Below are 15,697 nucleotides of genomic sequence, written 5' to 3' on the forward strand. Positions count from 1 at the left end.
GGTGTCAAAGTGTTCCTGTTTCTCCACATCCTCTCCAGCACCTGTTGTTTCCTGACTTGTTAATGATTGCCATTCTAACTGGTGTGAGATGGTATCTCATTGTGGTTTTGATTTGCATTTCTGTGATAGCCAGTGATGATGAGCATTTTTTCATGTGTCTGTTGGCTGCATAAATGTCTTCTTTTGAGAAGCGTCTGTTCATATCCTTTGCCCACTTTTTGATGGGATTGTTTTTTTCTTGTAGATTTGTTTGAGGTCTTTGTAGATTCTGGATATTAGCCCTTTGTCAGATAAGTAGATTGCAAAAATTTGCCTGTTCACTCTGATGGTAGTTTCTTTTGCTGTGCAGGAGCTCTTTAGTTTAATTGATCCCATTTGTCAATTTTGGCTTTTGTTGCCATTGCTTTTGGTGTTTTAGACATAAAGTCCTTGCCCATGCTATATCCTGAATGGTATTGCCTAGGTTTTCTTCTAGGGTTTCTATGGTTTTAGGTCTAACATTTAAGTCTTTAATCCATCTTGAATTAATTTTTGTATAAGGTGTAAGGAAGGGATCCAGTTTCAACTTTCCACAGATGGCTAGCCAGTTTTCCCAGCAACATTTGTTAAATAGGAAATCCTTTCCCCATTTCTTGTTTTTGTCAGGTTTGTCAAAGACCAGATAGTTGTACATGTGTGGTGTTATTTCTGAGGGCTGTATTCTGCTCCATTGGTCTATATCTCTGTTTTGGTACCAGTACCATACTGTTTTGGATACTGTAGCCTTGTAGTATAGTTTGAAGTCAAGTAGTGTGATGCCTCCAGCTTTGTTCTTTTGGCTTAGGATTGTCTTGGCAATGTGGGCTCTTTTTTGGTTCCATATGAACTTTAGTTTTTTCCAATTCTGTGAAGGAAGTCATTGGTAGCTTGATGGGGATGGCATTGAATCTGTAAATTACTTTGGGCAGTATAGCCATTTTCATGATATTGATTCTTCCTATCCATGAGCGTGGAATATTCTTCCATTTGTTTGTATCCTCTTTTATTTCATTGAGCATAAATGAAATACGGTTTGTAGTTCTCCTGGAAGAGGTCCTTCACATCCGTTGTAAGTTGGATTCCTAGGTATTTAATTCTCTTTGAAGCAATTGTGAATGGGAGTTCACTCATGATTTGGCTCTCTGCTGTTATTGGTGTATAGGAATGCTTGTGATTTTTGCACATTGATTTTGTATCCTGAGACTTTGCTGAAGTTGCTTATCAGCTTAAGGAGATTTTGGGCTGAGACCATGGGGTTTTCTAGATATACAATCATGTCATCTGCAAACAGGGACAATATGACTTCCTGTTTTCCTAATTGAATATCCTTTATTTCTTTCTCCTGCCTGATTACCTTGGCCAGAACTTCCAACACTATGTTGAATAGGAGTGGTGAGAGAGGGCATCCCTGTCTTGTGCCAGTTTTCAAAGGGAATGCTTCCAGTTTTTGTCCATTCAGTATGATATCGGATGTGGGTTTGTCATAAATGGCTCTTATTATTTTGAGATACGTCCCATCAATACCTAATTTAATGAGAGTTTTTAGCATGAAGTGCTGTTGAATTTTGTCAAAGGCCTTTTCTGCATCTGTTGAGATAATCATGTGGTTTTTGTCGTTGGTTCTATATATGCTGGATTACGTTTATTGATTTGCATATGTTGAACCAGCCTTGCAAAAATCAGTGAATCCAGGAGCTGGTTTTTTTGAAAAGATCAACAAAATTGATAGACTGCTAGCAAGACTAATAAAGAAGAAAAGAGAGAAGAATCAAATAGATGCAATAAAAAATGATAAAGGGGATATCACCAGCGATCCCACAGAAATACAAACTACCATCAGAGAATACTGTAAATATGTCTACTCAAATAAACTAGAAAATCTAGAAGAATTGGATAAATTCCTGGACACATACACTCTCCTAAGACTAAGCCAGGAAGAAGTTGAATCTCTGAATAGACCAATAACAGGCTCTGAAATTGAGGCAATAATTAATAACTTACCAACCAAAAAAAGTCCAGGACCAGACGGATTCACAGTCGAATTCTACCAGAGGTACAAGGAGGAGCTGGTACATTCCTTCTGAAACTATTCCAAGCAATAGAAAAAGAGGGAATCCTCCTAACTCATTTTATGAGGCCAACATCATCTTGGTACCAAAGCGTGGCAGAGACACAACAAAAAAAGAGAATTTTAGACCAATATCCCTGATGAATGTCGATGCAAAAATCCTCAATAAAGTATTCGGGTTTTATTGCATCCCCTTAAGGACAAAGGTCATTGTCCCCAGCACCTGACAGTCATTCCGCTGGAAAAAAATAGTGATGCATCGCTTCTCGGCCTTTTGGCTAAGATCAAGTGGAAAAATAGTGATGGAGACATCCCTGAATTTGCACAAGAGGGCTGAGGCCATGAGTCTGAAAGAAGACACTGCTCTGTGACAGATTGTTGGCTTTGCTGAGCGTGGTTCATTGTCCCAAGAAAGAAAATCTGACTACCAGGGTGGCCAATCTAAAAAGCTGCACCGTCCTTAAAAGATCTCTCTTGGCCGGGCGCGGTGGCTCACACCTGTAATCCCAGCACTTTGGGAGGCTGAGGCAGGCGGATCACGAGGTCAGGAGATCGAGATCATCCTGGCTAACATGGTGAAACCCCGTCTCTACTAAAAATAAAAAAAATTAGCCGGGCGTGGTGGCGGCGCCTGTAATCCCAGCTACTCGAGAGGCTGAGGCAGGAGAATGTCGGGAACCCGAGAGGCGGAACTTGCAGTGAGCCGAGATCGCACCACTGCACTCCAGCCTGGGCGACAGAGCAAGACTCCATCTTGGGGGGGAAAAAAAATATATATATACACACACACACACACACACACATATATATATCTTTCTCTCTCTTTTCTGGTAAAAGTACTATATAATTCCTCATTCTCATATTTTGAGTTCCGAGCCTTTCATCTATGTGTGGAGAGTAAGAATGATGGCACATTTCTACTCGAGACACTGTTGGGATGTACTGGTTTTGGTAGTACTGCCTTGCAGATAAAGGATGGAAGCAGAATATTGGATCATCTTTTTCATCTTCTTTACGTCCTCAGACTTCCCAGCACATTGCTTGGCAGCGTTGTTATCTGTATTTATGCTGTTAATATCCAGGGTGGAGCACAGACTTCCAAGTAAATTACACGTAATGCCCTGATGGTCTTCACTCTGCAAATGGTGTTGTGTTGGCAAAATACACTCTTTAACATTCCACCTCTCACTGAATGTCACACTGAACTGCAGCTCTCAACTTTGGAGCAATGTAAACATTTTCTCACAGTTTCTTATTCTAAGATACAGGTGATTACCTTCCCTTGGGAGTGTATTACCAAATTTTTTCATCATATGAAAAAATCTTGTTAGCTGTGTCATTTAAATCATGCCTTTTGTATTTTGTATGTTTTAGTTTCTTCAGATGGAGGTACTGAGCCCTCTGCCTTAGTGGATGACAACGGTAGTGAGGAGGACTTGAGCTATGAGGACCTCTGCCAGGCGAGCCCTCGGTACTTGCAGCCCGGCGGGGAGCAGCTGGCCATCAATGAGGTACTGGAATTCCACGTGACAGTGGTGGATACGGGATACCTGATTTTCAGGGTCCACAACCACTTCTGACTTTGTTCTCTAGTTCTTCTTTACTAAGCATGTCCAAAAGCCTGGAACTCTGATTAAAACAACACTGTGATTCATTTTGGGAGGCTGAGGAGGGTGGATCATTTGTGGTCAAGAGTTCAAGACCAGCCTGGCCAATATAGTGAAACCTCGTCTCTACTAAAAATAACAGAAAATTAGGTAGGCGTGATGGTGCGCACCTGTAAACCCAGCTACTTGGGAGGCTGAGGCAGGGAGAATTGCTTGAAGCTGGGAGGCAGAGGTTGCAGTGAGCCGAGAGCACACCACTGCACTCCAGCCAGGGTGAAAGAGGGAGACTCCATCTCAAAAATAAAGAAAGAACAACACTGTGATTCTCTGACCCCGTCCAGGAAAATGTATGGGATTAAGCTTTCTGGGTAGAGGCAGCTCATCTTTTTAGGTAAAGAAGAGCAGCTCCCCATCAGTGTTCGGCCAGTGCTTTCCATTTAATGAAAGAATACCCTCCCTTTGGGTATCTCGTATCGTTCTCACAACTGATCTAAGAAGCAGACATTATGGTTATTATCCACATTTTCATCAACGCTCTGAGGAAAGATGTCTAATTACTTGATGGCGAGTGGCAGAGCTGGAGGTACCCATGTCTTTCTGCCTCCAAATCTGGTGTTCCTTTGGCCACCCTGCAGCTGTAGCTTTTTTTTTAGGAAATCATTCTGGAAGGTACCTCCAGCTTTTGGCGTTCTTGAGCAGAACGTGTGGAGCGTAACTCCTCAGTGAGTTAGTGTCTCTACCGAGATCACCAGTGATGTGCATGGTTGGCCGCTAAGGAGATGTGCAAAATCACTTGCTCCTGTGACCAGTGGCTGGAGGAGCCACATTTGTTCCTGACTGTTTAATTGTTAACGATCTCAAGATCATGCTGTGTTATCTTTAATTGCTGTAAAGTGTAAAGTTAGATGCAAAGCTTACTCACATTGTGAATAAAGTATGAATGATCCACACGGGAGGGAGCTGTGAGGGACGGACTTCCAGTAGCATATGTGCATAACTTTAGTAAGCTTGGCTCTGTGACATCTAGTATGGTTGCCAGAAGCCATTTTTGGAGCAAATATTTCAGAATTGAAGTTTGCTAGATAACTGACCTGCTGCAAAGTGAGCAACTTACATTTTTTTTTTTTTTTTTTTTTTAAAGGGGCTTGCCTGCCTTCCTCCCTCCCTCCCTCCCTTTTTTCTTGCATTTTGCTCTTGTTGCCCAGGCTGGAGTGCAGTGATGTAATCTCGGCTCACTGCGCCTCCGCTTTCCAGGTGCAAGCAGTTGTCCTGCCTCAGCCTCCTGAGTACCTGTGATTACAGACACATGTGCCAGGACACCTGGCTAATTTTTTTTTTTTTTTTTTTTTTTTTTGGGAAACAGAGTTTTCCTTTTGTCCCCCAGGCTGGAGTGCATTGGCATGATCTCCACTCACTGCAACCTCCGCCTCCTAAGTTCAAGCGATTCTCCAGCCTCAGCCTCCTGAGTAGCTGGGATTATAGGAGCCCACCACCACGCCTGGCTAATTTTTGTATTTTTAGTAGAGATGGGTTTTCACAATCTTGGTTGGGCTGGTCTTGAATTCTTGACCTCAGGTGATCCACCTGCCTCGGCCTCCCAAAGTGCTGTGATTATAGGTGTGAGCCACCACGCCCAGTATAAGGGCTTTCTTTAAAAGCAGGTAGAGATGCCCCTCCTGACTTTGTTTATCCCCAGTCTGTTCTCCTGGGTTCTCTTTGTGTAACTAGTCACATAGTCAGTGTGGACCAAATGCCACCAGCATATCCAAGTGAGAGGATACCAGTGTCACCCTGAGAGAGTGCACCTAGCAGCTCCCTCACCCTCCTGCCCACGAATGCTCTATGCTGAGCACACCCCACTGTCTCCTTTCAGCTGATCAGTGATGGCAACGTGGTCTGCGCAGAAGCCCTGTGGGACCATGTGACCATGGACGACCAGGAACTGGGCTTCAAAGCCGGGGATGTCATCCAGGTTCTGGAAGCCTCCAACAAGGACTGGTGGTGGGGCCGCAGTGAGGACAAGGAGGCCTGGTTCCCTGCGAGCTTTGTCAGAGTAAGTGCGGGGCGCTTGTTCCCCGCGAGCTTCGTCAGAGTAAGTGCGGGGCGCTTGCAGCTTTGTCAGAGTAAGTGTGGGGCGCTTGCAGCTTTGTCAGAGTAAGTGTGGGGCGCTTGCAGCTTTTCCAGAATGTCTATGGGGGCTGCAGGATCCTTTCGGGTCAGAACTCGCCTTTCATCAGGTCAGCTCTTTTGTAATGGTTAGCTGACATGCAAGTCACACTTGTAAGAAATCAGGCTGGGTCGGAGCCAAAATGTTAACGGAAGGCAAGCGAGTGGCTCGGTGTTTCTCTGTGGTCCTTGTGCCTGCTGGCACAGCTGCAGCCCTGCTGAGGCCGTGAGACTCAGGCGAGGGCCAGGCCGCCTTCTCAACAGGTCACAGGAAAGTAGGAACCTGGGAGGTCTCCTGCCTCTGTTCCGTGCTGCCCTCCCCTGCCCCAAGTCACCTGTCCCCTGTGTGTGGGTTGCAGTTGCGAGTGAATCAGGAAGAGCTGTCGGAAAACTCCAGCAGCACCCCCAGCGAGGAGCAGGACGAGGAGGCCAGCCAGAGCCGCCACAGACACTGCGAGAACAAGCAGCAGATGCGGACCAACGTCATCCGGGAGATCATGGACACCGAGCGGGTGTACATCAAACACCTTAGGGACATCTGTGAGGTGAGATGCCAGGCTGGGACCTCACTAATGGTCACAGTACGAGGTTGCATGAGGTGCCTGGGCTGTCTCCCCACCTCCACCCCCTGCCCCTCCTTCAGACTCCCACATGTACACACTTACCCACTGCTCATTTCTCCACCCCTGCTGTCTGCACTGCTAAGTCTGAGTGCTGCGGCTGTCCTAGCTGTTGCTGGAGGTTTTTTAGAGTCAGGGTCTCTTTTCAGAGGCAAGGCTTTTCTTAGAGATAGGGTCTTGCCGTGTCACCTAGACTGGAGTACAGTGGCATGATCATAGCTCACTGCAGCCTCAAACTCCTGGGCTTTAAGCAATCCTCGCTCCTCAGCCTTCTGAGTAGCTAGGACTATAGGCATGCATCACCACACCCAGCTAATTTTCTAAATTTTATATACAGACAGGGTCTCACTGTGTTGTCGAGGCTGGTCACAAACTCATGGACTAAAGCAATTTTCCTGCCTTGGTTTCTCAAAGTGCTGGGATTAGAGGCGTGAGCCAGTGTGCCCAGCCCCTCTCTTAAGTGCACTCTGCAACGTTCTCTATCAGGACCTAATTCCTGAGATTATTTGAAAAGAATGGCTTTCATAGAAGGCACACGCTCACTTGATTTTACAAAGAGTCAAAGGTTTGTTCCTATCTGCAACCCCACTGCATCTAATCACCAACTCACAGATGAGACCCTGAGTCATTTAGACACAGATGGGAAAAAATACGAGTTTTATATTGGTGATATCAGAGGCTATATTCTAGTGTCATGCTATTCTACGTGGCAACACATTTTATTTTGTGGTCTTATCCTGATTTCAGAGAGCTTGTCATTAGTAGAGGTGCACCTGAAAGGGTTTTGTCTTCCTGTGATATTTTGTGCTTTTATGGATTGTGTACGAGCATCACACTACACTGCTGTTCGCCCTGTCTGCTCATTGTGGCTCTTCTAGCTATAAATGCTGATGTCTGCGCTATCCATTCAACGCTGACCATTCAGTGCTGAAGACAAGTCGAAGTCAGAGAACTGCCCGTTCTCTCATCAGATTAGCCAGCCATGTGGACAGGCCAGTGTTTAGCTTCTTTGTGCCAGCCATCTCATTCTGTGTGCGTGGGTGGCGAAAGAAGCAGCTCTGCGGTGGTATTTAGGGAAATAAGAGGAACTGCCCATGATTATTGAGCATTGACTGTTGCCACCCCTTACCTGGATTAACTCGGCTGCCACAGCGTTCTCACTGGGCAAGTCCTGTTAACCTGCATTGCAGATGGGGAGACCAAGGCACAGAAAAGTTAAGTAGTGGGGTTGGATTTAAACCCAGGCAGTCTGCTCCAGAACCTGCCCTTTTCTGAACTATTACATTATATTGTTTTCCTGTTAAAATTCATACCAAGTAGTCATTGGTATGTGTTGTACTCCATGGTCAGTTCATTCTGTTGAATGTCATGATAACTCTTTTTGAGTTAGCTGTTACATGTATGTACAGCCTTTTCCTCTTATCCCACTAGCTCCTACCCAAGTCATAGTGTAGCCATGGTGTTGCACATAGATAATTAGGGCAAGCCTCAGATTAAAGACCTACAGATTGGTGCTGGCCATAGAAAGGCGGTGCTGGTGGAATCCTCAAGTAAGAGGAATCCTTGCCCTGATGGACAGTGCACAGAGCTGCATGGGCTATTCAGCAAGCAGTGACATTCTGCATTTGACAAGTCACCTGGGCTGTGAAATGGAATTAGGGTTGAGAGAATGATTATCTGAAGAGTTTGGAAAAACATGTGACGACACCAATTTTTGAGCTCTGGTATTTGAAACTTGTTTCTGGAAACGTTACATGGTTTATTGGATCCTAAATCCAACGGCATGAGCCTTTTTGCTTTCTTTTTATTTTAAAACACCTATGGCAAGTTGCAGTCATGGAAGTACGATGACCTCGTCAGAGACTCATAGAGGTTAAAATAATTTTCTTTAATTAAAATTCATTCCAAGATCATGGTTTTAGGCCTACAAAAGCTGTGCTATTCAAATGATTTATTTGGATTTCCAAACGAAAACCATTGCTTCTGTGTTTTGCAGGGCTATCTCCGACAGTGCCGCAAGCACACAGGAATGTTCACTGTTGCGCAACTGGCCACTATTTTTGGAAACATTGAAGATATTTACAAATTCCAAAGAAAGTTTCTGAAAGACCTTGAGAAACAGTACAACAAAGAGGAACCTCACTTAAGTGAAATAGGATCTTGCTTTCTTCAAAATGTGCGTCACCCTTTACTTCATTATTAATAACATCTGGTTACATAATTTTGATGTGCATCTCCACGAACAACAGGAGTCTCTTTAGCTCTGTTGTTTGTTTGCTAGATGAATCTTCCATAGAAAGGAGATATTTCTTCTATCTTATATGCTTATCATATAAACGAAATCTGTATAGTTAATCTTGTCTAAATGTCCCAAATTCATTTTTTCAAAACCCTTTTATGTAGTCTGAAATTAGGGGGTTACATTTGGAGTAATTACTTTTTAAAAATTTCTAAGGGTTATGCCGTAAGAACTATGGAGTCCTTCCTAGTAATATCCAGTAAGTGTCTATTACATTTCAGGCACTGTTTCCAAGGTTTTCTTATATTGTCTTATATATTGCTATGAGGTAGATATGATTATCTCTCTCACTTTCTAGATGAGGAAAGTAAGGCCCAGAGAGTAAGTAACCCAAGGTCACATACCAGTAAGAGGCAGCTGTGAAGGCAGACCCGGGCATGTGGCTCCAGGACACGTGCTTGTGATACTGTAACTGCCTCAGAACCTTCCTGGGATAACATGCATTTATCGTTTTTTAACTTATGATTGACTATTACTACTTACTGCTAGAAGATTTCAGAGGAAGATTTTAGTCCCAGCGCAAATAGTTAGGGACAGTAAGAGTAGTAATAATAACAATGACAGCCTCACCACGCCTTCACTTCCTGGGTGCTGGGCTCAGTAGCTGTCTAGAGTCCCCTGGGGCAGATAGATTTTAAGTGGCTGGGCGTGATGTTTTTGTGTTAAGTCAGTCAGCTGGAGGCTGGGCCCCATGTGTGACCTGGGCGTATTTGGGACATTGTCACAGGCCTCCTTGTGTGGCCTGTGCAGAAGGTTCCTGCAGGAGCCACCTTAGGACAGGCTGGAGGCTGGGTGGTGGCCTGAGGAAGGTAAGTCCCACAGTGAGGACAGGGGAGTACTGCTACCACCAGGGAAGGGGTCGTGGCAGGCCCAGCCAGGGTGACAGCAGAGAAATGGGAAGAGAGGTATGTAGAAATGGGCATTTTTGAGGAAAACCTGACAAGACTAGTTTTAAACCGCAAAGAAGAAGCAACCATCAAAACTGCATACATGGTTTTCAGCTGAGTTGAAAAAATTTGCGGGAGGGGGACATTAGAGGCCCTGCTACCCACCTTCCAGGATGAGTGCGAGGGAGGCTAGAAGGACACCAGAGTGCTGAGTCCCAGGGCAGCCTCATCCCCAACCCCCTCAGGAGCCTGCCGAAGCACCCCTTCCTGCCGGCCAGATAACGCTTGTGGAAACCATGGCAGGACAGCTCGGGCACCAGCGGATTTCATGCCCTGTCCTTCTTGCAGTAGTCCATCTTCCTCCCTTTTAGGAGTGTCCCTTAGAGAGGGCAGGGATGATGCCCCAGAGGCACCCCAGAAGCTGATGACGCTGTGCTTTTCCTTCCCAGCAAGACGGCTTTGCCATCTATTCCGAGTACTGCAACAACCACCCGGGCGCCTGCCTGGAGCTCGCCAACCTCATGAAGCAGGGCAAGTACAGACATTTCTTCGAAGCCTGCCGCCTGCTGCAGCAGATGATTGACATCGCCATCGACGGGTTCCTGCTCACACCGGTGCAGAAGATCTGCAAATACCCACTGCAGCTGGCCGAGCTGCTCAAGTATACCACACAGGAGCACGGGTGAGGGGCGTGGGTGAGGGGCGTGGGTGAGGGGGGCGGGTGAGGGTGCTGCTGCCCTTACCTGTAGGCAGCTCTTCACCCCCAGCAGTGATGGGGGGCTTCAGTGTCAGCCTTAACACTTTGGGCGCTCCGTGAGACAAGTTTTCAGATTGTTTAGAATATGTGCAATTAACTCTTGAAATAGCGTGATTGAAGAGGCTCCAGAATATCCACTCCTAGAGCTGTGATGACACAAGGGTCATCCGTGAGCTGTGCCACGAGTATACGGGGGCTTTTGTTGTATTGTTACTCTTTATGTTGCTTACCTGTATTTTATAAACGTGCCTTTGAGTACTCAGTGGTTAGTAAAGACTGTTTCTGAGGGAAACAGACCAGTGTGAATGGACAGCCATGACTCTCGTTCTGTCCTGTGCCCCTGAGGTTGACGCACAGCAGCTCAGCTCAGAGCAGGATTCTTTATGGCAGAAACGTTACTTGATAGTGACTTACCTAAAGTTACTTGTTAAGCAGTCTCTACTTAGCAACATAGAAGGGCTGAGGGCACGCACAAGCTTGAACTGTAAAAGGGTATGGATTGTCAGGGGTGCGAATCCATACGGGGCGGCCGAGACCAGGGCACTGGGCGCCTGCTGGGCCCTGAGCCGTTCCTACGCACCAGGGTGCCGACTCTGGTCTTTTCCCTGTTCCCTCCTGCTGGAAGCACAGGGCTTCCTTCCACGCTTACCTGAATGCTGCACCTCCCTTTGAGCTTCCTTGGTGCCTGACTAAGCTCTTCTTGTTACTCACCCTTCTCTTGTTTGAATCTCAGCTTCTCCTGAACAAAAAGCAACAACATAGACATTCTGTCTTGATCATCTGCTTTGGTTGTTTCTGAATTCCTCTAAGGCCCTTGTTCCCTAGCCATATGATCTCTTCTGGGGGAGCCAGAAGTTATCCTTTGTTTCCTTAATAGCCAACCATCCTTTCGTGCGTGCACAGAGCCTTTGTGTGGCTATGCATTAGGCATGTCATCCATTCAGCATTGGAATGTGCATGCCCGTTCTCCATGCCACGGGAAGATGTCATCACAGCACAGCCCGGCTGTTTGGTACCTCAAAGTAGCAGTGCTTGGCTCATTCTGAGTTCTCACCTGGCCAGCAGGGACATGATAGTCACAGGGCAACTGCTGTGTGCCCGGCTTCAAGCCAGGCTACCCAGGGGCACAAGGGTCTAGGCTAAAGCTGACTCTTCTAGATGAGAATCGAAACAAGGTCCATGCCCCTGACACAAGGTCTTTAACTGCACCTGCAGCTCTGGAGTGGGTCATCTCAAAGGGTCCTAATGAGAAGAGGAAGAGGGAAGGGACTGTGCCAGGAGGAAATTTCTGTGGCAAACCACAACAGTTCTGGGTTTCAGCAGCTAAATATCTCCCTGCAGGGAGTGGAGTGAGTGAATCATTTATTCTTTTGTCCTCTCTGCCTCTGAACTCCTGTGGAGAGACAGACTTAAAAAGGGAATTTTCTGGCCGGGCGCCATGGCTCATGTCTGTAATCCCACCACTTTGGGAGGCTGAGGCGGCTGGATCACCTGAGATCAGGAGTTTGAGACCAGCCTGGCCAACATGGTGAAATCCCATCTCTACTAAAATGCAAAAATTAGCTGGGCATGGTGATGGGCGCCTGTAATCCTAGCTACTCAGGAGGCTGAGGCACGAGAATTGCTTGAACCCGGGAGGCAGAGGTTGCAGTGAGCTGAGATCACACCATTGCACTCCAGCCTGGGTGACAGAGCGAGACTTTGTCTCAAAAAAAAAAAAAAGAGGGGGTGATGCGGGGGGAACTTTCTTACAATTAGATTGGAAAGTAAAGAATAAGAGCAGGTCACTGAACAATAGACACTAGATATGGGTGTTAGCTAAAGAGTTAGGACTAAAGGAATTAGAAAAAGGAGTTCATTGAGATAGATAAGAGAGCTATATATTTTTTTCTTTTTCTGATGGAGAAATCAGAAAAGTTCAGTAGAAAAAACAAACAAGTCAAGAAAGCCACAAAATTGAAGAAAAAAAATTGTAAATATCTTCTACAAATTTTCAAAGACATTTTAAAGAAAATGTCTGGACGGCATGATGAGGAGCCAGAGCCAAAGACAATGAATAAGAAAGTTAAGAAGCAAAGACTTCTTGGAAGATGCGGGCGGGCAGCTTAGTACATTCTGAGATGGGAAAGCTGGGTCCAGACGTCCGTACCTCACTCTTCAGTAGTTGATTTTCTTCCTTTAAGGGCATTTTTCACCAAGAACATTTGCAGATTTTGGTTTTTTCAAAATAAAAATTAGTCAACATGACAGAAAGTCCATTTCCTAGTCTTAAGTAAAACAAAGCAAAAATTATTTTTAAAAAACCATTGCAATTCAGTTTTGTCCAGAAAAACTGATTTTGCACCCTTTCTTCATGGCTGGAGGCCTCTCTGGGGGCTCTGTGCCCATTATTTTGGCAGCCCCTGGTGTCATTCTTGCTCCTGCCCTCTGCCCCGCTTCTGAGTGTGAATGGGCCTCTCTGAAGATGGCAGGGTCTGCTCGGTGGGCAGCGTCTGGGGACTTCCCAGGAGCTGGGTTGAACTGTGTTTGGTAAATAGACAATAGAATCTGCTTTCAAGGCTTTGCCATGGCTGTGCAGGATTCTAACTCATTCCGGCTGTGATGAGCGGCCCTGTCTGTCTTGTAAGTTGCCATGGGAAAGTGGAAAATACAGCTCACTAGCTGGATGGCTGGTCTCCGTGGCCCCGCATTATTAACGCTGAGCAAAACCTGAATGGGAAGCTTGCAGCTACTGGACGTGCTCTGTGCTAGCCTGTGTGTAGATTAAAACTGTAGTTTCTGCTTTTCCGGTGCCTACAGTTTTAGTGGGCTTGGGAGCGGGGACCTCCTGGGGAGAACATTTTAGCTTGACGTCACTGTGGTGGACGGAAAGCACCAGAAAGGAAGATCTGTTGGTGAGGCGAATGCCATACTGCCATTTCCGTAACTCACCACTTCAGGCGCCTGTCCTCTCCTGTCCTTTCCCGAACAGCATAAAAGATGAAGACTCAGAGCACACAGTCACTTTTGAAAATGGTTAGGATTTTTAAAGTACTTTATATAGCAAGAGTGGTTGTGTGAGAATCAGAGCCATGATAAAGACTGTTCTCTCTGTATTAGTGAAAGTCACCCATTGTCACCGTGACTAAAATTTATTTGTGGCATTCACTGTCATTCATTGTGATTTCTGGGAAATGAGTGAAAACATTTTTATTCCAAAGAATTCCGAATTGCATTGCGTCAGCTCCCTTAACCTATGCAGACTGTAGTCTATTCACAGGGGAACAAGAAAGGGAAACAGCGGCTACGATGTAAATGTCACTTTGTCTAGGGCATTTGTATATGAAGAAGCGCCCCAGTGGGTTATTTTGCCAGTCCTTCTTTGTAAGGTGCGTGTTATGTGATGAAAATTATCCTCCCATCTTGCAGTGATTACAGCAACATAAAGGCAGCGTATGAGGCCATGAAGAATGTGGCCTGTCTGATCAATGAGCGCAAGCGCAAGCTGGAGAGCATCGACAAGATAGCTCGCTGGCAGGTGTCCATCGTGGGCTGGGAGGTAAGTGGGAAGCACCCCGCATGATCCCACGCCACTCGCCCCTCCTGCACCTTTGATCTGGTGCAGACGCACTTTAATATCCTGTGGTCAGTACCTTATATTCTTGGCTTTAATGGTATATATACCATTAATGGTAAATGTGTTTTGAGGCATATTGTTGAATTTAACAGTCAACTACTTTATACCTCACCCCCGTAAGAAATAAAGTCTGAAGAGTATCTGCAGTGAGTTTATTGCGGAGCCTCTGTCTCTCCTGGTAGAGGGAGCTCCGTGAGAACCGCAGAGGACGTTTCGTGTGCAGCCGCGTAACTTCGTAGTAGACGTATGGGGGACTCTGGAGTCCCTGCCCACATGTGAATCCTGTATGATCTGGGCAAGATTAATTTTTTTAACTTACAAATTGGGGAGGAAAATATTACCTACCTCAAAGGCTACCGTGAGCATTTTATAAGATAGTACAGGCCAGGTACAGTGGCTCGCACCTGTAATCCCAGCACTTCGGGAGGCCAAAGTGTGAGAATCGCTTGAGCCCAGGCGTTTGAGGCTAGCCTGGCAACCTGGCAAGACCCCATCTCCACAAAAAGTAAAAAACATCAGCCAGGCGTCGTGACGTACACATGTAGTCCTGGCTGCTCGGGAGGCTGAGTTGGAAGGATCACTTGAGCCTGGGAGGTTGAGGCTGCAGTGAGCCATGATCGTGCCACTGCACTCTAGTCTGGGTGACAGAGCAAGACTCTGTCTCAAAAAAAAAAAAAAAAGGAAAGAGTACAAATACAATGCCTGTAATAATGGTCCAACAAATTCTCTCTCTCTCTCTGTATTTATAAAAACTGACAATAGCTAGCACCTGCATGTGTTTACCACGTCTCTGAATGGCACTGATCTGAGCCATTTGTACCTATATGAACTCATTTAATCCTCTCCACCATCCTATGAAGTAAGCACTATTATTATAGCCATTTAACAGATGGGAAAACCGAAGCACAGAAAGGTTAAGTAACTTGCCCAAGACCACACAGCTCGAAAGTAGCAGAGCTGGATTCAAACCCAAGCAAGGCACCCTGGCTTCAAAGTCCATGCTGGTGACCACTGTGCTCTACTGCCATTAAATTAAGAACAACAAGCAGATGCCATTCAGATTTGTAGACCAAGCTACATTGATTTTTCATTTATTAATTGGTCAGAACTCACTCTCCCAGAGGACTGAGAAAGTTTGGAGCAAGAAGTTAGGTTTTTAACTGAAGTAGGCTATAGGTGGTGAAAATTGGAGAGAAACACGTAACTTCAGGGGCCTTATATAGACTTCTGGAGTTTGGGCAGGATCTCAGAGAAAACACTGAGTCCAACTCTCTTGTTTTGTAAGCGAAGAATTTAGGGCACAGAATTGCTCTAAGCAAGTAAATAGAAGAACTATTTTGGAGTCAGGCTCTTTTGTCTCCAGAAAATACTGTGTATGACTGGGATTAAGGAAGAATCTAATCCTATTTAACAAAGGCCAGTGTCCTACCAAATGCCATAAAGTAACATTGGATTAGATTCAACCTAAATATTGTAAAAGTGTGTTTTTCTTTTTGATTTTGGACACTGACATTTAGGGGATAATTTGTCAGAAGTTAATTTCTTGCTGACAGTTTCCCGTCTGGCCTTTTGTTCCTATGACTCTAAATAAGTTGCGATTCCAGGGAGCTGCCGTATACTCAACACAATAATGTCAGGTCCGTTATCACGGTCCTGTAC

At 45.6% G+C, this 15,697-nt stretch overlaps 1 protein-coding gene across 4 annotated transcripts in view; it reads left to right on the plus strand.

Moving 5' to 3' along the window:
• SPATA13 (spermatogenesis associated 13) overlaps nucleotides 1–15,697 on the plus strand; it is a 318,996-nt gene that overhangs the window by 292,250 nt on the left and 11,049 nt on the right. For all 4 annotated transcript variants that reach the window (XM_073012904.1, XM_073012906.1, XM_073012905.1 and 1 more), the window contains 6 exons: nucleotides 3,461–3,597; nucleotides 5,567–5,746; nucleotides 6,219–6,404; nucleotides 8,476–8,655; nucleotides 10,115–10,347; nucleotides 13,831–13,960. In XM_073012904.1, the coding sequence (XP_072869005.1) occupies nucleotides 3,461–3,597; nucleotides 5,567–5,746; nucleotides 6,219–6,404; nucleotides 8,476–8,655; nucleotides 10,115–10,347; nucleotides 13,831–13,960 (1,046 nt within the window). The remainder of the gene's footprint in view (nucleotides 1–3,460; nucleotides 3,598–5,566; nucleotides 5,747–6,218; nucleotides 6,405–8,475; nucleotides 8,656–10,114; nucleotides 10,348–13,830; nucleotides 13,961–15,697) is intronic.

The sequence above is a fragment of the Chlorocebus sabaeus genome, chromosome 3 (genome assembly GCF_047675955.1).
Source record: "Chlorocebus sabaeus isolate Y175 chromosome 3, mChlSab1.0.hap1, whole genome shotgun sequence".
NCBI lineage: Eukaryota > Metazoa > Chordata > Mammalia > Primates > Cercopithecidae > Chlorocebus > Chlorocebus sabaeus.